Genomic DNA, 22,632 nt, shown 5'->3' with positions numbered 1-22,632 from the left:
CCAAAACCCTCACAGTCATAAACCAAGATGAGAACACAAATAAAAGTACAAAACTGAAAACACTGGGTCAATGACCCAGGTACCCTAACACAGTCAGACAAGCCTGGAAACTAGTTATGACCGCCTGTCTATGTTGGTCACTAGAAAAATGGGCTGGTAACTGGTTGCTGGAGGTTGCTTGCTGGGTGAAATAATTCGTAAAGGGCTCCACCACCACCTATGTGATTGTTACAACTTAAATAAGTGTGACACAAAGCAGAAATGGAGAATGTTCACCTTCAAAGTAAAGGTTGTGCCTTATTGCTGCAACCACCACATTTCAAAAAGGAAAGCTTCTACTTTCACTTTTACACTTTTCACAGTTTTACTACAGCTTGGATAGTAGTTTGTGAGAGTTTGAAGCCAAGCTGGTGTCTTCCAAACAAAGTACTGGTGACCAATACAGCCTGCTAGCGACCTGCGCAATCTCAACGACATTTGTGTTGCAGCATCATATGTCTCTTTGTAGCCAATTTCAGCTAGTCCCACTAAAAAGCTACAGCAACCATTAGCCAGCTACAATTTTTCACTAGTAACTGGTGATTGCCATAGAATGACTGGGGCCTAAAACATGATTTAGAAAGATTAACACAGTAAATCTACTTTTTACATCTTAGCATTCACTGTATTTTACCATAGTTTTGTGTATAGTGCCCTCTATGCATCTATATAAAGACTTTATAAAAGTTTCTTTGGGCTGAAAATTGTCCAACTTAAGCTCAACTTAAACTTGCTTAAAACACAAAACAGTACCCTTCAGCAGTAGACATCGGTATTGGCACTAGCCCTCAAAACCTCTTACTGGCTAAAATTTACCACCCTTCCATCACACAACCATGCTTCCCTGTGGCTAGTGTCAATGCTTTTCTGCCTCTAGACAGAGATTAGATCCCACTTAAATCTCGGGCAGTTCAGTGGTCTGAACTTTATCTTTGTTGCTCTCGTTCCACTCATTTCCTCTCTTTATGTTTGCCATGACTTCTGTTACTTAAAGGATAGTCTTTGGAGATGTCTTTTCTGATTCTATGCCATTGATATATCAAGAAGTTTCTAAGTTAAAGTTAAAGGTCAAAGACCATGTGGGTATCTGAAAGATGATCATAACCTATCAACAGCCATTTTCTCTCATGATGAATAGTTTACTTGAAAAACAATAGTTATATTTGTAGTTTAAGAAGAGTTATACTATTGGTAATGAAGACTTTAATAAATCCCTCATCCCCAAATCCAAACAATATTTCTGGTTATTTGCAATTTCGAACTGCAATAATATGCTAACAATGACTGTTTTTTTTACAATGTCATTACAATAATTTAAACAATAGGACTCAAAAGTACAAAGCTTTTCAAGGTTGTCAATAGTCAAGGTCAATAGTGTGTGAATGGGTGAATGACTGGATGTGTAAAGCGCTTTGGGGTCCTTAGGGACTAGTAAAGCGCTATATAAATACAGGCCATTTACCATATATATGTCAGGGTTCCTGGGTCGGTGACCCAGTGTTTTCAGTTCACACTCACTGTTTATCTACTGCCTGTTCCACTTCCTGTTTTATTGTGTTAGCCTTGGTCTGTGTGTATTATGTTCAATCCTCTTCCCATTATCATTAGTTCATTATGTTCAGCTGTGTACTCACCGGTCCCTCATTATCATCATTATCACCAGTCTGTGTATTTAAGCCCTCTGTTCTACCCATTCAGTGTCGGGTCATTGATGATGTTGTTTCTGTCGTGTGTTCCGTCCAGTCAGTCAGTCTACCAGTCCGCTAAGTCCAGCCAGCCAGCCATCCATCCATCCTATCATCTGTTGTCTACATATTCAATAAACCTCGTTCTGCACCACGAGTCCTGCATGTGGGTCATCCCTTCCTCGCCTCCGCACACGAGCCCTGACAGAATGACCCGACCCGTGCCAAGAAGACACGCTTTTGACCCAGTGGACTCGGACCTCTACGAGCGGCAGGAGGTAGCGCTCTCCTTGTGGGCTGAAAAACTCAAGGAGAGACAGCGGCTCTTCGCGGAGCGAGAGCACGTCTTCGAGGGCACTCGCTTGGCTCTGGGCGAGCCTCGGAGACGCCGCGTTCCCCCACCTGCTGCCTCACCTGCACCGGAGCATCTGCCGCGGAGAGTGGACGTTTCACGCCGCGCTTCGGCCGCTCCCTCTCTCGCCACTCCGCTCCACGCTCACACATCACCTGCCTCATTCACCGGACCTTCAACCTCGTCACGGCACAGCGGCTCCGTCTTCCACCTCGGCTCAACAGAGGCTCCCGTGCCAGAGGCTCGGACGTGTACCCCGCCCGCTTCCTCCTCCCGGAGAAATCGGCGCACACGCCGCCATAAAACGGACCACTTTCAGCCACTCCCGATGGTGAGCTCCAGTGACTGTTTTTCGCACTCACCATCTGATTATTCACTCAAAACGCACAATAACCCCATCTCTGATTCGTGGGATGTTTCCCTCCTGGAAGATTCTGTGAACTGGGAAGATTTGTTCTGCTCTGCTCTCCCAAAGACTGTAAATAGTGGTGGCAGGAAAACCAGAACAATCCCCAATAAACCTGCTAACATCACACACCCAGTCATTATCTCCACTCCCGTCAGTCAGTCTACCCCCACACCAGTGCCAGCTCCCAGGAGGAGGGCAGCTGCGACCCAGTCTACCGCCACACCCGCTTCGGTTTCTCGAGTGGGGGTGACTGGTGTCCAGCCAACTCCCGTGCCTGTCCCAGCACCTAGGCTGAGGACGGCCAGGATCCAGCCTGACCCCCCTAGAGACTCAGCTGAGGCTCTCCAGCCAGTGCCCTCACGCTCTGGAGGCACGGAAGAGCTAATCAGTCCACCACTTCATCCACCTCCTGACCCAGCCTTTCACGCACTAGCTTTATCCCTGGTTAGGCTGGCTGAAGTGTCCCCTGCTCAGGCACCGGCCTTACTAGCTCAGGCTGTAGCTTTATCTCCCTCATTAGCTCAGTCTGTAGCCCAGCCATTAGCCACACCAACCTCAGCTCTGTCGTCAGCCTCACCTGCTGTTCAGCTTCCAGCCCCGTCAGTTCACTCACCTGCTCTCCAGTCCGCTCCTGTCCAGTCACCCGTAGCTCAGTCTCCTGTCCAGTCACCCGTAGCTCAGTCTCCTGTCCAGTCACCCGTAGCTCAGTCGCCTCCTGTCCAGTCACCCGTAGCTCAGCCGCCTCCTGTCCAGTCACCCGTAGCTCAGTCACCTCCTGTCCAGTCACCAGTAGCCCAGTCGCCTCCTGTCCAGTCACCAGTAGTCCAGTCGCCCGTCCACCAACCTGTTCAGTACCCAGAGCCTGCTGTGAGCTACCCTGCTGCCCAGCCAGGGGTTTCCGCACCCGCTGGCCCGGCCGCTCCTCAGCCAGGGGTTTCCGCACCCGCTGGCCCTGTCCTGTGTGTGCCAGGGGCTCCAGTGCCCACTGGTTCTGAGACCGTTTTCGCTGGAGGGCCCGAGGAGCCCGTCCGGCAACCTTCCTCGTCAGCTGGGGGTTCAGGAGAACCGCACCAGCCTCATGCCTCGTCGGCTGGAGGGCCCGAGGAGCCCGTCCGGCAACCTTCCTCGTCAGCTGGGGGTTCAGGAGAACCGCACCAGCCTCATGCCTCGTCGGCTGGAGGGCCCGAGGAGCCCGTCCGGCAACCTTCCTCGTCAGCTGGGGGTTCAGGAGAACCGCACCAGCCTCATGCCTCGTCGGCTGGAGGGCCCGAGGAACCCGTCCGGCAACCTTCTTCGTCAACTGGGGGTTCAGGGGAACCGCACCAGCCTCATGCCTCGCTGTCACCTAGCTCTGCTTCTGCCTCGCCTGGTCCGGCCTCAGACCCTGCCTCTGCCTCGCCTGGCCCGGCCTCAGACCCTGCCTCTGCCTCGCCTGGCCCGGCCTCAGACCCTGCCTCGGAGCCTTCGTCCTCGTCTGGCCCGGCCTCGGAGCCTTCGTCCTCGTCTGGCCCGGCCTCGGAGCCTTCGTCCTCGTCTGGCCCAGCCTCGACTTTGGCTTTTATTTTGCCTGCTGCAGCTCCGGCCTGTGCTTCGCCTGATCCTGCCTCGTCTGGTCCTGTGCCCACCGGGCCATGGCCAGCACGCCTAAAACTGGAGAGCCGCCGCTGCCTTCCGCGCGGCCGGCCCCCTGAACTGCTCCGTCTCCTTCGCCGCCGCCGCTGCCGCTGCCTTCCGCGCGGCCGGCCCCCGGACCGCCTTCGCCTGAGTGGCCGCCGTTGCCTTCCGCACGGCCGGCCTCCGGACCGCCTTCGCCTGGGTGGCCGCCGTTGCCTTCCGCACTGCCGGCCTCCCGAACTGTGTCCACGTCACCGCCGTTGCCTTCCGCACGGCCGGCCTTCGGACCGCCTTCACCTTCGCCTGACTGGCCGCCGTTGCCTTCCGCACTGCCGGCCTCCCGAACTGTGTCCACGTCACCGCCGTTGCCTTCCGCACGGTCGGTCCGCCGGAACAGTCTCGCCTCGGGCCACGTGGCCGCCCACCCGAACTGTCTCTGTGTGGCCTCCGTCCCTCCGTCCTGGGCCCCCTCCGCCCGCCCTGTTCTGGTTCTTTTTCGTTTGGCCGTCGGGTGCCGGCCTTTGAAGGGGGGGGGTCCTGTCAGGGTTCCTGGGTCGGTGACCCAGTGTTTTCAGTTCACACTCACTGTTTATCTACTGCCTGTTCCACTTCCTGTTTTATTGTGTTAGCCTTGGTCTGTGTGTATTATGTTCAATCCTCTTCCCATTATCATTAGTTCATTATGTTCAGCTGTGTACTCACCGGTCCCTCATTATCATCATTATCACCAGTCTGTGTATTTAAGCCCTCTGTTCTACCCATTCAGTGTCGGGTCATTGATGATGTTGTTTCTGTCGTGTGTTCCGTCCAGTCAGTCAGTTAGCCAGCCAGTCTACCAGTCCGCTAAGTCCAGCCAGCCAGCCATCCATCCTATCATCTGTTGTCTACATATTCAATAAACCTCGTTCTGCACCACGAGTCCTGCATGTGGGTCATCCCTTCCTCGCCTCCGCACACGAGCCCTGACAATATAATAAAGTCAGCTGAGTATTGTGCAGTAAAAAAGGGGAAAAAACAGCCATGTGTTAGTCATGTGTTTGCGCTGACACTGACATAAATGGGGTTAAAAAGCCACTAAACTATAATTTAAATGAAAGAGAAATGTAATTACTTCTGTAATTAATTACCTCTGCCTGTAGTGATAAAGCCAAAGAAAAAAAGGCCCCAACAACAGGCCTTAACAGAAGCCATTTTGACATGGCATTGCAGGGCAAAATTAATAACATCAATTATGGCCCTGTTCCATTTACATGGGCCAAGATGTGACACACTTAATAGAATGTGCCCATAATTAATTTAAACAATTATGCCTGTGTTTACCCTGCTATGACAATCAAAAAAGGCTCACAGTTTCCTACTTCTCAGCATACCGTTGTTGTAATTTGATGACTCTCAACTTTACGATTCTTATGGAAAACGAGTTGAGTCACGTTGAGTCGACCCGAGTAGGTACTAATTCAGTTCCCTCTTACCACTATCATAAACCTTTGGAAACTCCTCATAAAAAACCCACAACAACAGTAGAAAATGAAGTTGGGAGTTTTTGTTGAACTGATAGAGACCAAAAGTATCGTGACCTCTGTACAATGACAGCACTTGTTCTTTTGGCTCTATGATAAGACAGATGTCTTGTTTTCTGGAGATTTGATGTAGTAGAAGATTTATAAAACTATGCTACATTACACCTTCATTATAGGAACATGCCTGCTGTCACATGTGTATTCACCAACTCTCTGATATCAAGTGATATTCCATAATAAATATAGCTATATTTATATTGTCATTATTTTTGCACACGCTGGTCTGATAAATCCTGGAACACCACCCACACTGGGAAAAAAATCCTCAGTAATGGCTCAGGGACAAAGAGCACAGGGCATTTACCTGGCCTTCATAACCTCCAGGTACCAAACCCGCTTGAGCAGAAGCTGTAGATGAAGCCCAATCCATGGTGGCGTCACCTCACAACAGGACTCAAAGGACCCAATATTCTAGTCCCAGACTGCACCAGAGGATGAGAGCATGTGTCCATGCCTCACAATAAATACTTTTTGTGCAGTTTTTGATCACTTTGAACACTTCTATTTTATGCTCCTTCGCTGTAATTTAAATGCACAACTAAGAAATGAGGACCGATTTTCAAGATGAACTTATAAACATAAAATTCATTGCTTGAAGGCAGGAGAGGTGATATTAAGAGTACATCGATAAAGCTGTAGTCAACATATAACCAGCAGCAGAGGGGAGTATATTGACCACTTCTTTGATCATATTGATTTGTCTGTCATAAATGCTTATCAAGGAGGTCTAATGACGAGGAGCCACTTGTTTCTGATCAACCAGTAATTTTCTCTTTAAGCATATTGCAGTGCTTAACTAGTTGGTGAGTAAACAAAACAAAGACAATAATTTGCAGAAACTACTTAAAGAACTACTTTTCCTAAGTCATCTGACCTTAATCCCATTGATCATTTATGAGCGACACTTGGACACTCAGAGAGCAGAGAATTTCTGATGTCACATGTTGTCACAAGTCAACATGGCCTACCGTACAGCACATAATTGTGGAATTCATGCAGTGAAAATCAACTGAATTATAATCAAACCCAAAATGAAAGCATGACTGTCAATAGTGGTCTCTGACCTTTGGACGCCATGTTAACATATAGCAATAACATTTCCTACAAACTGCTGTCATGGAAGCAAATTTGGATGCACACTGTACTGCCAAAAGTATTTAATCGTCTGCCTTCACATTCTTATGAACTTAAGTAACATCCCATTCTTAGTCCATATGGTTTAATATGATGTTGCTTCACCATTTGCAGATATAAGAGTTTCAATTATTCTTTGCTTTCCACAATGTGGTTTTGTTCACCCCACCCCCTTACTTTAGTGTTACCAGTAACACGTTTTTAGTTTTAACAGCTCTTAAATTAACATAACAAACATTTTTCATCACCAAATTCAGTTAAGTGGGTCGTTCAGTGGGTCTTTCATTTATTTGCTCATTCAGTGGGCCAAACGGGGTGGAGGTGGATTCAGAATCAGAATCAGAATCAGAAAGGGTTTTATTGCCAAATGTTGAGCGGGTTTACAACATTAGGAAATTGCTGCGGTGCTTCAGTGCAAACATACTGTTATAAATACTGTTATTATTCCCATTCATTTCCTATGGCAGTCACCTTTGACTGGAAACACCACAGAGTTTCTGGTCAAACAAAGTTTATTAAAACACTCAAAATTCAGTGAAAGAGGTGCTCATCACTTTTTTATATATTCAAGTGCATAGTGTGTAGGATGTCATGAGGCCTTGAGGCAATCAGATGTAAAACACCATATTTTAATTTGTAAATCGGTCAGATTTGACCCGAACAAGCAAGGTTGTGTTCATGTGAATTTTTGGTGCAGCACTTTCTTTGCAACCAATCTTACCCAACTACAGCCAGTAACTTCCAGCAAAAACTTGCCAACTGGTCAAGAAATACATATTTTTTCCATAGTAACCATAGTTTCCCAATTGGTTGTTGACCAGTCCCAAATCTATGAGGGTCTACTTAAATTTAATTAAAATGAGCTCATTTAAGTATGAGAACTTCTCAGAAATAATCAAGTAAATTAAAGAGTCGTTTGAATACTTACTGAAAGGTGACTCTGAACGTACTTGAGAAAAAATAACACTGAAGGTAAGCGCAGGACAGAGGTTGAGGATAGAGAGAGAGAGACTGAAGGAGAGAGGGGAAGTAAAAGCTTGTAGATGGAGTGCATCCACTCAGCATTACAGAGTAGATACACTCATAACCAACAGCAAATTACTCTGCTGCTGTGCTCTGCTGAGGCAAATGACAAACTTTCTCTCTCTCTATGTGTGTGTGTGTGTGTGTGTGTGTATTGTTGCTACAGAGGGAGCAAACACAGCGTGCACTTGGAAGGAAATACTGTGAAGAGCATCTGTCTGGGCTGCATGACAATATACCACATGTCTAATTATAGGACCACACATACACATGGTCGCTGAGATGCGTTTTACTGTCACCAGCGGAGACATTGTTCTTTCATTTCAAGAGGGAGACGTTTACATGAAAACAAACAGAAGCAATTAGACGACTAAGAGATTGACATAGAGAGAGAAACATGCTGGCATGTATGGAGGTTTCATTTAGTAAGTGAGTATCTGACTTAGTGCATTTTAAGAAGCTCAGTTGGTTAAAGTATTTAAAAAATGTGACATTTTTCTTCTGTTTATTAAATATACCGTAACAACTATGAGTTTTTACAGCATGTATATGTAGATAGAGGCAGAGTACAACCCAGTAATATTGCAAATGAGAACAAACGAAACAAAGTCACACTCTTGGCTTTGCTCTAATATCTAACAATCAAAGCTCACACTGCTTCAAATTTATCATTAAGAGTCTATCTAAACTTGAAATAGCACTGGATTAGAATTTAGTTGACAAAGGAAAAGAGCATTATACATCATTCCCTCCCTCTGCTGCATGATCATAGGACTTCAGGTAGGATTAAATGAAAATATACTCAATATCTGCTTTTAATTAAACCTAGAACTTGGTGTGGAAAACAGATATAATGAGGTTCATTCATGTTTCTCTTTTTTTTTCATTCCAAGGACATTACAGTGGTGTTAATGAGAGAAGGGAGACCTTTTTCACTCTTTCTTTACATATTTTATCCTTCTAATCAAGTGATTAAAGCAGGCTACATATAAAAGACAGACTTAAACTGACATCACCTACCCCGTCTTTAACTGATGACGTAGGAACCCTGCTTCCAGGTCCAAACTGCTCTGTGTTTATTAAAGGTGTTGTGTTTTTAACGTTTTAATGCTTTGTATCTTGTTCTGTTAGATCTGAACAAGCCCCTAAAAACAGTCAGTGATCACTGTCGGCCTCTTTCGGTTTTTATTACCACTGTTCATTTTGAAGCTCAGTTTTTAAAACCTTACGTGTAACTACAGCCCAGCCCATGCAGCAGTATATTAATGACTAACCTCATACTGTGGATGGATTATCTCAGTTGTTCTCCTGACTGAAGTTTTGTCCGTTTACAGCTTCCTGCCATGAAATTGCATTTGTCCCTAACCGTTGGGAACCCTCACGTTAACTTTTATCAAGTGGAAAAAGGTTAACGTTCACCCTCAAGCTTCACTGTGTTTATGTTATTCTAACATAGCTGTGTCGCTAGTGATCACGTAGCAAATCATTATATACCAGCTAGCCAAACTTCAGTAACCCTACAAAAGTCACTGCTGTTTAGTTTTCTGTCTTCGTTTATGTTGGAAGTGATAGCAGAGCTGTACATTTAAAAATTTCAGAAATCTCTCAGTCAGAACATGGTATATTATGATAAACTAGTGAGCTAACTCCCTGCTAACTTCAAACTCCATTAAATTTAATAAATTCTTTTTTCGTGGCTGCCTGGATGTTAAAGTTAATTGTTACACCTGGTAAAGCAGCAATGCTGATCGTTTTATTAAAGATGAAAGACTTTAGACAGTTTGAAACTCTCAGTGATGCCACAGAGTTTGTTTGACTTTGGGACCTGAAGCGGAGTTTGGACCCAACACAGGCAGCTGTAGCCGTCTGCTGAAAGGAGTCAGTGAACTGGAGCTGAGCAGACACTGTGTTTGTGCTGTTGGCACTTTTTGGAGCATTTTAATGACATTGCCTGAAAAATGATATGGGTTGCTGTTTGCTACAGTCTGTTTAACAAGTTTGTGTTTCATTTTTTGTGTTTGAAAATGTAATATTTTGTCAGTCTGTTATTTAGTACTAATTAGCAGGTAGTTGTTTCTGTGTTTTCACCCATATGCCAATGTTGAGGCTTCAAAATGCAGATTCACAAACCAACATTACAATGTCACAGTGGCAATACTCATTTTTTACATGTTTTACAGGGCTATGAGGCTTTAAACAAGGGACTTGTAATTAATATGGACCCAATAAATGTGGCAGGATTTGATTTAACACTATGTCAACCCAGCCTAAAAACTACAATCTACAATTACATCATTTTGGGTTTGATATTTTTAGATTAAGAGTCCCAGTCTCTGATTACAGTTCAGAACAAAAAGCTTGAAAGCTTGAAAAGAAAGCGACTCGAGTTTTTCTAGGTTTTGAAGATCCATGAGACGTCTTCACATTCTTCAGCTCTTGGGTGGTCCGCTGGGGTTTATTATGTGTGAATATCCCTCAGTTGTTCCAGAACTGAAGAAGCACAAACAAAATAAAACAAACAAACAAAACAAACCCACTCTGAAAACATGTGGTGTGCTTTAAAACACAATGCAACCACATGCTTATTTATTTCCAATCAAAACTATAACCTTTTCTTAATTTTAAACAAGTGCTGTGAGTGCCAAAGCAAAATCGATAAAAACGAACAGTGTGTGTGAGGTTGTTTTTCTTCCAGAACAGGAAGAAATGCAATAATTTTATACCAAGCGATATATCTTATCGCTTTCCTGTTGTTCAACAAGGAAATGAGTGAGTTTTTAACACTACCAGATGTGAAGAAACTAGCAGGACATAATCAGGACCAAAGAGACATCCACACATTCCTGTAGAGTGTAAATCAGCAACAGTAACTGAAAACATCTGTGATGTAAATCAGGGTCTTTAAAACCCATCTGACTAAACCAATTCAAAAGTCTGTAATGCATTATTATTAGTAGTAGTATATGTAGTGTGAGAAAGACTGCTTGCTTTAGTGTTAGGAGCAGCAGTCTTATGGTCACTAATAATGGTGATATGTAGTCATTTCATACTCGCTGTAGGGTAGATGGTTGGTGTATTTCAGCTTCACTGAGCCATAATCCTGACCCACTCTTGTATTTATTTTGCTGTTAATATAATAACAATATATAAGACTGAGAACATCTGGCATCCCCAGAGGTATTTTGCTGCATTCACTGAATCATTAATCATGGACCGAGACTCTAAACAGAGCAAAATTACTCGCTGCAAAACACTAAACACATATTAAAGACTCATTTTTAAAATCAGAGACTATTGTTGCAATGAGAGTGTATTTGGTCTACAGCAACGTAAGTAATGCTTCTAAAGTTCTCCAATGATTCCAGCAGAACATTCCATCGTTAACCATACAGGGGTAGAATTATCTTATGATTTGTGGTGATAAAGTTTTTCATTCATTTAAAAGTGAATGATATCTTTTCCAAGAATCTTCATCATCTTAAAGATGTCGAAGAAGCTCCTTTAAGCAATTATTTTGGTGTTCCTCCACCTCCAAAGAAATGTCAGAAGGAGTCCAAACCGCAAAAGAAGCGCATATTCTCAGAAAAGTGGTTGCAGGAGGTGAGCTGGCTTCAAACAAATGATGAACGCACAGAGATCTGGTGCAGAATATGCCGTGAAAATCCCACTCTAGCGGACAAAAGCAGTGCCTTTTATATGTCTGTGAAGGTTCTCAGTCATCCAGGTCATTGCAGTCAAAGGAGCTTGCAAAGAAAAGCGTCTGGACTTCTTTAAGTTGCTTAAAGACGTTTCACCTCTCATCCGAGAAGCTTCTTCAGTTCTAAGGACAAGGCGTTCTGGGCATGCGGTACAGTGTAGCGAGGAATGCCCAGACCTCTACATGCATGGCACAACATAGAAGAGCCACCTCCACGGGACAAGACTCAGCAGTCCATCTGCATCTTAAGGATAAAGGACACTCTTTCGAGGATGCCAATGTTCACATTTTGGACAGAGAGGACAGATGGTTTGAAAGAGGAGTGAAAGAAGCCATTTATGTCCACTGTGAGCAACCATCTTTGAACAGAGGCGGGGGTTTACGACACCAACTGTCTGCCATCTATAATCCAGTTTTGAGTTCCCTCCCCAGACGCCTTAACGCCCACTCACATCCTGGGCCATCTGACCTCAGGAAATCACATGATAAGGTGGGGCCAGGTATTACAATGAGCTCACCTGAAACCCTGGCTGATTGGGACCCACACCCAGTTTCACACCTTGGCTCATGTGATTAGAGGATCATCAGGGGGTCCTTTTGTCCCTCTTTGGGGGGACACTCCCACTAGGTTTAAATCTGGGACTCCCCTTGCAGGAGCTTTCTTCTCTTCAGGAACTCTCTGCAGGAGGGGGAGATACAGGAGAGGTGGAGGAAGATCTCAGCCTGGGCGTTTACCGTCTTATGTAGTCTGGAAGATGTGTGGATGGTGGGGTGGGTGCAGTTTTCTCTGTGGTGGGGTTGGGTGGACTGTCCAGGGCTCTGTGGAGCCGGGGGGCGCTACTGCACTGGGCCCCGGTCTGATGGGCCTGGGCCCCCCTTCCCTGGCGGGTCGCGGAGGGTGGGAGTGCCTACTGGGGTCAGCGGGGGAGCTGGCCCCAGGGAGGGGTTACCTGCCCCTCCCTTCCTTCCCTCCCCATCTCCAGCTGCCTCCCTCTTCCCGCTCCTCCACAACCACCCACACATGCAGGGCCTTGGAGTGGGGGTATGTCACCAGGGTGCAGAGGAGGCTACCCCCCCCGTCCCCTTCTGGCTGCCTCTGCCTCAATTTTATCCCACAACTTAGACATTCACATTATTCACACTCTCATTACACATACATATAGGATCTTGGGGGTGGGCACAATCACGGAGTCCAAATCACCATCAGGGTGTATACCTCACCCCTGACGTCGTTGCCCACCTCTCAATTTTAAATACACTTAGTCATTGAGGGTTAGCAGGAGGGACTATGCGCTTACCTGCTGCTCCTTGGCAGGTAGCTCCAAGCCCTCCTGGGTTTTAATTGCACCTTAGAACACATATGCATCAACACTACAATGAGCGGGTGGAGGGAGGTTTGGAGTCTTCTCCCACCCCCATTCTCTGCGGCCTGCTGGAGCGGGAGGGCTAGTAGGAGGAGTTGGCCGTCCGACTGCGGTCTGGGGTGTGGGGCCTCCCTGCTGCTGCGGAGTCGGGGTGGTCTGCCTCTCCCCACCGCAGGGAAAAGGGTAACACCACCTGGGTCTGGGTGCAATTCCCCCCTCCAGGGGCAAGGGTACCTAGACCCGGTTTGTAGAGTACGCTTGGGGAGTGTGATTGTGTGTACAGCGTCTCTTTATGTCTGTCTCCACGTTGGTTGAGTGTGGAGTGAGTGCATATGAGAGCATGAGGGTGGGAATGGATGTTTGTGTCTGTGTGTGCCTGTATGTCTGTGTCTATATGTCAGGTTGGGTATCAGACGCCACCTCTCTGGGGACACCTCAGGCCCTCCAAGGTTTGGAGGCCTATCTCCACCCACCACCACTTCCCCTGCCGGTGGCGGACTCCCTCAGGTGTCGGTGTGTTGGTGGTTCTTTGTGTCTGGGGGTGGGCGTCCGGGTACACACCGGCTCACTCCTTGGCGGCCGCTTGTCGGGGCCTGGGGCTCGCTCGGGCCCCTTTGGAGGTGGGGTGCCCCCGGCCTCTCGGCCTGGGGCTCGGTCACTCAGGCACAGCTGGGGGCCGGCGGAGCTCACGGGCGCGTCACTGCAACTCCCCCTGACTTCTGCTCCGCGGCTGCTGGGCGAGCCCTCATCTGGGACTCTCCTCAGCTCTTACTGGAACAGTGGCGCGGCTGCCCCTCTGTTGGTCTTCCATGGTCTCTTGTGTTCTGGGGGCCTCTGGATGTCTGGAGTTTTGATCTCCTCCATACCCGCTTCACACCCTGGAGGACGGGGCTGTGGCCCCCCCACACTCCCTAGCAGATCATTACATGGAGAAACCTTTGGAAGGTATGCACACATGGGTATTCACAGACGCGGACTAAAGCTTTCTTGGCTGCTGCCTCAAAGCACACTGTGCGCTGTCTATCTTGCGTGCTGCACAATATCGTTTATTATTTAGTAAATATTGATATCTATGACTAGCTAGTTTATTGTGATGGTGCTTTGTTTTCTCTATTATTATGTTACTCTTTGTTGTTTGCTGTCTCCTCTGTTTGTTTTTTTGTTTGTTTTTTTTTTTTCTCCATACAGGTGACCCAGGAGTTCTTTTTTTTTTTCTCTCTCTCTTCCCCCCCCTTCTCACCGTCTCTTCTCCCCTTTGGTTTTCTTTCTTTCTCTCCCCCTCTCTCTCTCATTCATTTCCCCTGTCCTATTTATTTAAAAAAAAAAAAAAAAAAAAAAAAAAATGACAAAGGATGAACTGAAGCTCTGCCATCACGTAATGTCGCATACTGCTGTTTCTGATGTCATTTAAAAAAAAAAAAAAAAAATCTGGGACTCCCCACCATTTGACCTTAGAACTGAAGAAGCTTCTCGGATGAGAGGTGAAACGTCTTCAAGCAACTTAAAGAAGTGCAGGCGCTTTTCTTTGCAAGCTCCTTTGACAGTGCCTTTTATATGTACGCAAACGCGCGTTGAAACTTCTTATCTGGTGCGCGTCTTTTATCTTGACAGCGCATGCGCACCTGCGGACCACTTATGTGCACTCCTGTTTATTAATCATAAAAGATTACTGACAGTTATGCTTCACAGGCCTAGAACCTATTGAACACCCTCCAGCAATCTCCAGTCAATATGAAAATGTGTTCCTCGACTGGCTGGTGGCTGTTGGATGATACTGGCTGTTGCTGGGTAAAAAAAGTGGGTGCTAAATTAAAAGCCATCTTGTAACTGCTTTGGCTGCGTTACTTCGAAGAGAAACGGTCTGGGATTGCTTTTTTTTTTACCTCTCACTATCGCTGGGTGAGGAGGTAGCGAGTGCTTGCAGACAGTGTCAGCATCTTCCATGTAATCTGCTTATGACCACAGTCATTGCAAGGAGGTTTCGAGTTCGGCCCCATTAACTTCTTTGCAATGAATTTCACCTAGTGACCGCCAGCAATCTCCAGCCATCACTCAGCAACCACCAGGTGAATATATTTTCCTTAAACTTCATAAAACTGGTATAAAATGTGCAAACTATATAACACAGTGTAAGTTTACAGCATCTAATCCTATAGCTTTATGATATTCTCATTTATGTTATTGTTATTTATTTTTTTTGTGTGTTATTGTTTTCCATCTTCCTCTAACACAGCTCCCAGAACATCAGCTGAGTGTTTCAGTCGCTTTCATATCTGGCGTGCCCCTAAGCAGGTCAGTTTTTAAAGTTTTTAAATTTAAATCTATTTTAATACATAATGGATGTAAAAAAGTCAACAGCCATTACCTTGGTCTGTCCTTCAATGACAGTGAGAGGCACACTGGTGGAGGGCCACTTGTTTCTAGGAGGTAAAGGCTTGTCGCAGTTCCATAAAACCACAATCTGTGTGGGGAAAGAACATGGTGTCCATTAATATTATACAAGCCCAAACATTGTTGTGAATAGGCTTCTCCACAGAAGGTTTTGAATGAGCTGATATTCCTCATAATGAAATGTCCGTCCTATTTTTCAAGAAGCAAAGACCAGCCAGGGGCTTCTGCTTTACAGAGAACCCTTGCTAAAGAATACCTTATTATCAGAGTGAGTACATATATAATCTTTAGTGCCAGAATACAAAAAATGTTCTTTTTCCATTAGCCTGTGAGTGCGTGAACTGTGTTAGTCATCACCGAGTTTGTTTCAAAAGCTATTGCACTTTCAGTATATTTACATGTACATGAATATTTATAGTAAAGCTTAATTCAACATATTTCATTAAAAAAAATCCACATTATATAAGAGACTGCTTATGCAACAGACCTTTAGTCCTCAGGTATTACTCTAGTGCCTTTTTCTAGTACTTTTTATAACATGTGTAGAATAATAAAGCTTGTTTAAAAGCTTTCTAGATAAATTACGGCGGTCAAGAAGACTTGTGTGAAGATTTAAAGCAAATTATCAAAAAACAAACATTATATTTGGTATGTTATTTGAAAAAGGAGCAGAAACTGGAATATAAAACCTACAATAATCACTTATCTACCTTCTCATTTTTTAGACCTTTTTTAAAAAGATTTTTTTTTTGATTTTCTTACTGTTATATGAGGAAAACATAATGAAGGAATGGAAACGTAGGAATGAGACAAAAGAAAAGGGAAATAAGGAGGGAGGAGATATGGAGAGACAAGGTTATAGAAGAAACACATTGATAACATAAACATCAACTGTCAAGTCAAACATTTTAGATCACTGAGAATTAACACCTCCTGACACTGTTTGCATTTCACTGCATATATGTGAAACCATTCTTTCATCTTTTTCCTGAACCGCAGCAGAAATCACAGCAAAGTTCAGACACATATCCCACCTGTGCACAGAACTTGGACTTGGCTACAGCGATGATGAGCTTCACCACAGGGGATATCTGGGACTGCAGAGGAGTTACCATATGGATCACAGTGGTGAACTGCTGCGATGGGCTCTTACCTGCACAAACATACCCATACTTCACAAACAGCTGTCATGTGTAAACTGCATTTAGGCTCTTAAAACAACAACAACAACAACACAAAAAAACCCAAAACACAGATTTGTGCAGATGTAGCTCTCCATAAAGCTCCATCACGGTTAACTGGACACAGAGTGCTCCACGCTGCACCCGTCATCCATCTTTATGACAGCATATATACCCCCTGGTTCAGATGGCTGACCATGAGTAAACATGTCTAATCCAAGAGTGAACAGTTTGCTTTGAGTCTCTTTTACTCAATTGCAAATGATGCTGATTTGTTTCTATAATGGGTATTTCTGTTTCTACAACACTTGTTAGATACTCTCTTGCATTTTACCAAAACAAACAAATGAACCAAACAGAACAAAAAGAGAAGCAGCAAAGCAGAATGAATTGAAGCTTCTTTGACAAATGGTATTCAGAAAAGAGTGGGATGGGAAGAGTTGTAATTTTGAGAACCTTATTCTCCCTGTGGCAAACCTGTGTCAGAAAAATGTATTGATATAATAAAGCACGAGCTTCTTAATACATCTACTGTTTCAAAATAGATTGATCTATTATTGTCAAATATTACAGGATTTAATTCACATTAATGTTATTAAGATGGCTGAGAATATAGAAAACATACACTGTTTTTGCACTGTAAACTTTGCTGCATTCATAATCACTGCAAACATTATCTGACTAGTATTAAATCGTTCCACAAGGCTTTCATGGGGCAAGAAATGATCAGAAATATCACACAAACAGCAACAAATTGTAGTCTGTGTAAATACTGATGGTGATTTTCTTCTTCTTAATCTGATTAGCAAATAAGTTGTGTAAACTGTGAATATTTGGCAGCTGTGAGCTGTGTAATTAGTCTAAATACCCTAATAATCTCACAACAGCACTTTGTAATACACTCTAGTACACGAGGACGCATTCTAATCATCTCGCCATTTATAATTATTACATTATTATAAATTATTATAAATTAATGTTTCATAATTGAACATATGAAACAAAGAGGTTCATAATGAAGAAAAATAAAAATATAACATTAAAGTTCTGTGAAAAGCAGAGGTTCCAGGAAACACTAGCTAATACAACCTCAATTCCAAAAAGGCTGAATAACAAAATGCAATGGTTTGTCATAAACACACATTTTGATATTTTCACAATAAACAGTGTTATAGAAATACATTTGCTTCCTTCCTGATTTCTTTTTGTGTGTGTATATTTCTCACACTTTCACATTTCGAATCGTCAAGCAAATTTAAGGCAAGATGACCTACGTATGATAGTTTTTAAACAATTTGATCTATAAAGGAAAAAGATTGTTTAAACCTACCTCGCCCGGGTGAAAACCTAATTGGCCCCTAAACATAATAACAACTTGTGCTGCTCTTGGTAGGAAGAACTGCAATTAAGCATTTGCGATAACTGTCAGTGAGTCCTCTACATGTATTTTTGTCTACTCTAAGATGCTCTTTTTATACCCCATCATGTTACTGACTTGTTGCCAATAAACCTAATTAGAATCACAATGTTCCTCCTGCTCTTTCTTTTTAGTATCACTTACTATTCCAGCCTTTCCAGCTCTAATTTTAACTTTTTTGAAGTCGTTACATTTTACAAAGATTCTCATCCTCTGTTTTGCAATTCAAAATAATGGAATCCATCCATCAGTACTTATGCATGAGACATCTATAATTTAGCTTTTATTTAACGTCATTTCAATAAGTTCCAATAACATTATTTGACAGAGTGAAAATCTTCCATCATATTAAAGGTACTGGGTGTTAACATAGATTTTGTCGTTTCCTTCACTTCAAGAAGACCAAAAACTCTAAATTGCAGCAAAACTGCTTCTATTCTATTTTTACACACTGCCAGAAAGTAATTACAAAAAGTTAGATATCCCATGTGAGCAGCTAAAATGAGGATTGCAAAAATCTATAATAGATAAATGGGCAGGTAGATGTGGAAACACACACACACAGAAACACTGAACACTCAGAGCAGCCAAAGAAGGCCAGGACTGCAGGCACATGGCATGGCAAGTGTTGGGTGCATTTGGGAATAGGGGAAAACACTTCCTCATGGATAAGTGCAGCCAGAGTGCTCTTTAGTGTTGCTCTATCCATCTCTCTGACACTGGGCCCCCTGACCAGCCATCTCAGGTGGGCTTAGTGGTATTTATGGAAGCATGAGCTCTGCCCTTGTGGGGGTCACATAAATAGGGTTAAACCTTCTGTTTCTTGAAAATAGCTAAGCCATGTTAATTTCTGTTAAACGGTATGTTTCCGTTTTTTTTTAGTATCAAAACCCTGTAAACATTGAAACATTCAGTCATAGAACAGAATGGAAGCTCTCTGAAATCAGATCATAAGGGGACATAAAGGACCTTACTCAAGTCTGAAATATTCAAAAGTTGAGAAGTTAACTTTGGAGGGATTTTGTAATTCTTAACAAATAATCAATTTCATAAAACAAGATAAGATGCAGTTAATTGCCTAGATGGATAGATTTGTTCTGGGTTCAAAAGCTGCAGATGCATACTACATAGAAAAAGAATAAAATAGAATACAATAAATTAACATGTACACAACTCAGCCACTGCCATAGTCCAAAAGTGAGCACACATATCTTAAACTTCTTGAAACACAGCCCGAGCAGTGTTCACTGTATTGGTCTGTCAAAGATGTTTTAAAGTTCTTAAACAAAAATTTTCTTAAGCAAATAGTCCTAAATACACTACGGTCTAGTGTTACTTGGAAAAATCAGAGCCTTGAGCCAGGAGTTTTACGCAACCAGTACCTTAGTGGTGTCTTGAGAGCAACTTTGCAACTCAGTTCTCATCTAGTACACTGGGACTAACTGACTTTGACAAAGCATTTGCTGATTTCAACTATATGTATAATTTAAAAGACAGAAAATCAGCATACATCAAATTTTCTCCCATCTTTAGTCACACTTTTATACTGACATGTCCTGCAAGCCGATCTGAAACTCAACACCATTAAAAAAAACTACAAATGTCAAACGAGCTATAAAATAGATGCTATATATAGATGCTATATTGGAACAGTATTGCTCTGATACATCAATTTCTAGAATATTAACACAACCTTCTTTTGTTTATATAATTTGAAGAAGCTGCAGAGCACAGATGACTGGACTCCTTTTCACACACTAAAATAAAACTGTAACTTGAGGCATCTGATAGCGATGTCTTACTTGTCCCAAGGCCGCTATGTATTGACATTAAGCCAAACTTTTTTAAACTATCAGGCCCAAGTTGCAACAGCTTTGCCATGAAAACTTATGGGAAGGTATCAGAGTGAGACCGTCTTATACACGGCGCTGACGAAAAGTTATTCCCCCAGCAGCAGCGCCGGTGATGGCGGCAGCAAAAATAGTGATTTACTGCAGAGGTGTAAACAATAACTGCTCCATCTTTGGTTCTCCTCTCTCTTCCTTCTAACCCTTGTGTCCACAATTCCTCAGAGAAAGACAAACATCGATCTGAGTTACAGCCTCAGACTACTGAGAGTCTCTCTGGTCTGCACACCCACATAAACATGCACATATAGAAGCCTTATTTCTTTCCCTGCAGCTTCAAGTTTCTGAACTATGCCCCAACAGGAGTCTTGCAAAATTTTACGTATACATTTTAAAAACAATATTGCAGAATTTTATTACAGCTGCCGTTGTTAACCACTTATCTGACCTGTCATAAGTCATGCTGCTTGTACATTCACTGTTTTAGGCTCTATAGACAGCAGTTTCTAGCACAGTTTAGGCAGCCAATGAAGTCCAAGTTGACTGGATTTGAAATTTGTTGGTAAACACATCCTCATTTTACAATTTTTTTACTCAGTGATATGGTCATTGTGTTCAGAGGCGAAAACTTTCAGAAAAACACAGGAATTGTCACAGAAACCTCTCTGTCACTGATCAAGGCTTTATGATACTGACAGCATCTGTTGAGCCTTCCTGGCTGTCAGTGACAATTCTGATATTTCCCTGAAAGAAAAGGGAATGTTTTGGATTCCAACAAAAACGAAAATGTGGCCACGTAATCGTTGTTTGCATGATGTGTCCTCCAGCTGTTAATATGATTGTGCCAAGGAGAACACTTAATGAAAACAAATAACAGAAAAACTGCGGCCATGCATCACAGCCCGGATTCAGTAATTATCATATATGTATCAAACTTGAGTTTATTAGCTCTGTGTCACAGGAAGTGGCATGCAATAAACTGAGTGACCTTTAGGCACCTTGAGACATTCAAGGGTATTTGTTTAAATCCTGTAAATCGCGAGCTGGATCTGCAGCAAACCTGACTTTTCCCCAGCACATGCACCACACTGTGGTTCATGTTTTGTGCCTCCTCTGACAAAAGGTACTCATCACTACTGAGCAGAAACACCCCACAACCCTTCTTGTTTTGAGGAAACCACACAGGTCAGGAACACTGCACAGCCCCCATCAAAGTTGCTGAGATCCTGACCTGCTTATTTCTCCAACGTGGTAAATCTAAGTGATCCTTCTCTTATTGGCAAGTACACTGCATTCCAGTTATTCACCTGTGCTGCAGCTAAGTCATTAAACAACAACCTATACCATCTGTGCTACACTGAAATGACTCTTACGGAAAGCTTATGTACTCACCCAGTAGAGCATAGTAAAAAGGAAACTGGGCGGCGTCAGTTGAGTACTGAGGGAGTGCATACAGACCACCAGGTAGGGAATTCCACAACAAACGGTTTCTGGATATAAGGGAGTCCACGCGGTCCTGGATGATCTGGATGAAGCAGAGAGGTAAAGCAGAAAGGAGGATGTGTGAAGAAAAAGAAGAATAAGATCAGGGAAACTTGTATTTTTTTTTCAGTCAAACTGAAAAATCAATTGCCTGAAATTGCCCCCTTAACTCCGCCACCTAACAACAGACATGTACTAATATTTGAAATTTAAAATGACAGCTTTTTAGGTTATGTTAGGTGCTTTGAGAGGTCTCGAAGAGAGGAACATCTTTGCAGACCCAAGACACTTCATCCTGTGGAGCAACTCAATCCCAACATCAGCAGTCCATTAGTGAGTTAGCTAACACGATCCATCTGTCTTGTTACCGGAGGTTGGGTGAGCTGGTTGAATGTTGTGACAGTGAGCCAACAGGATGTAATGCAAGAGTAATGGAGCTGTTGATCCTAGCCAATTGGTTGGTTGCTACTAAAAATTGTATTTATTTATTTTTGCAAATTATATAGTGACATAAAAATCCTTGAATTTCATTTCGGGTTGTTTCTTCATAAATGGCATATGGGCTGTCTATATTTTTGACTTTTACATGCATATTTTAAATTTTTTACATGACTATAAACCATTCAAAAGTAGAGATATACCTAAGTAGTTTTGACTTATTGTGAAACTTAAAAAACACATTTTTAATTTAAAAAACAAACAAACTTTTTAATCACATTTCTTTGTATTTAGATCAAAACAGTGGAGGAAACAGGGAAGGGGAATTGACACTTACATCCAGCTCTTAACAGCCACACACACACATATATGCCACACACCCACCTCCTTACACCAACTGTTAGGCTCGCAGTATGTGGGACACTACGGTTATCAGCCACGCTTCATTTCACCCGTTTAGCCTGGTGGCATGCTGGCTCTGACTTTTTAGCACATCTGGCCAACAGTATACAGCTGTCAGCGGTCTCCTGTCTAATTTCATACCCTGCTAGCACTGGGCATTTGGTGGAATTACCAAGGTCTTGTTTGTGCTCAAAAAAAAAAAATGCTGCAATTTGAGGACACTTTGTATTATTAAGGTAAACATGAAGGCAAACATAAATTATAGTTGTAGGGCTTGGTGATGAAATTATCAGTCATTTTACAAATAGATGGGTCCTTATTCCTGGTGTTTGATAGATGGCATTGATGCAAACATTTTAATATACACAGCATTAAATTGGCTCAAACAGACAAATGTGTGACGTTATTACAGGCATGAGATCTTTCATTTCAATTGCATATGCCATACTTTCAGTTCACTGTATCATTTTTCTACTTTACATATGCATATGAAGTAGAAAATTATACACATAACAGGAGGCAAATTCTGAAAGCAAAAGTTGGAAAATAATAAGGAAAATAAAAAGGTTGTACTTTT

General features: G+C 43.2%; 1 protein-coding gene across 1 annotated transcript in view; it reads right to left on the bottom strand.

Annotated features, from left to right (window-relative positions):
* LOC146652548 (exostosin-1) overlaps positions 1-22,632 on the bottom strand; it is a 358,469-nt gene that overhangs the window by 20,502 nt on the left and 315,335 nt on the right. Inside the window, exons 6-8 of the mRNA XM_085382378.1 lie at positions 21,126-21,258; positions 16,323-16,441; positions 15,263-15,358 (exon numbers count right to left, since the gene is read on the bottom strand). Of these exons, the coding sequence (XP_085238504.1) occupies positions 15,263-15,358; positions 16,323-16,441; positions 21,126-21,258 (348 nt within the window). The remainder of the gene's footprint in view (positions 1-15,262; positions 15,359-16,322; positions 16,442-21,125; positions 21,259-22,632) is intronic.

The sequence above is a fragment of the Rhamphochromis longiceps genome, linkage group LG15 (assembly GCF_057381845.1).
Source record: "Rhamphochromis longiceps isolate RC_006_pf linkage group LG15, R_longiceps_female_GT1.1, whole genome shotgun sequence".
Lineage (NCBI taxonomy): Eukaryota > Metazoa > Chordata > Actinopteri > Cichliformes > Cichlidae > Rhamphochromis > Rhamphochromis longiceps.
Note: the sequence above shows the minus strand (reverse complement) of the source record. Positions and strands in the feature narration are given on the sequence as shown.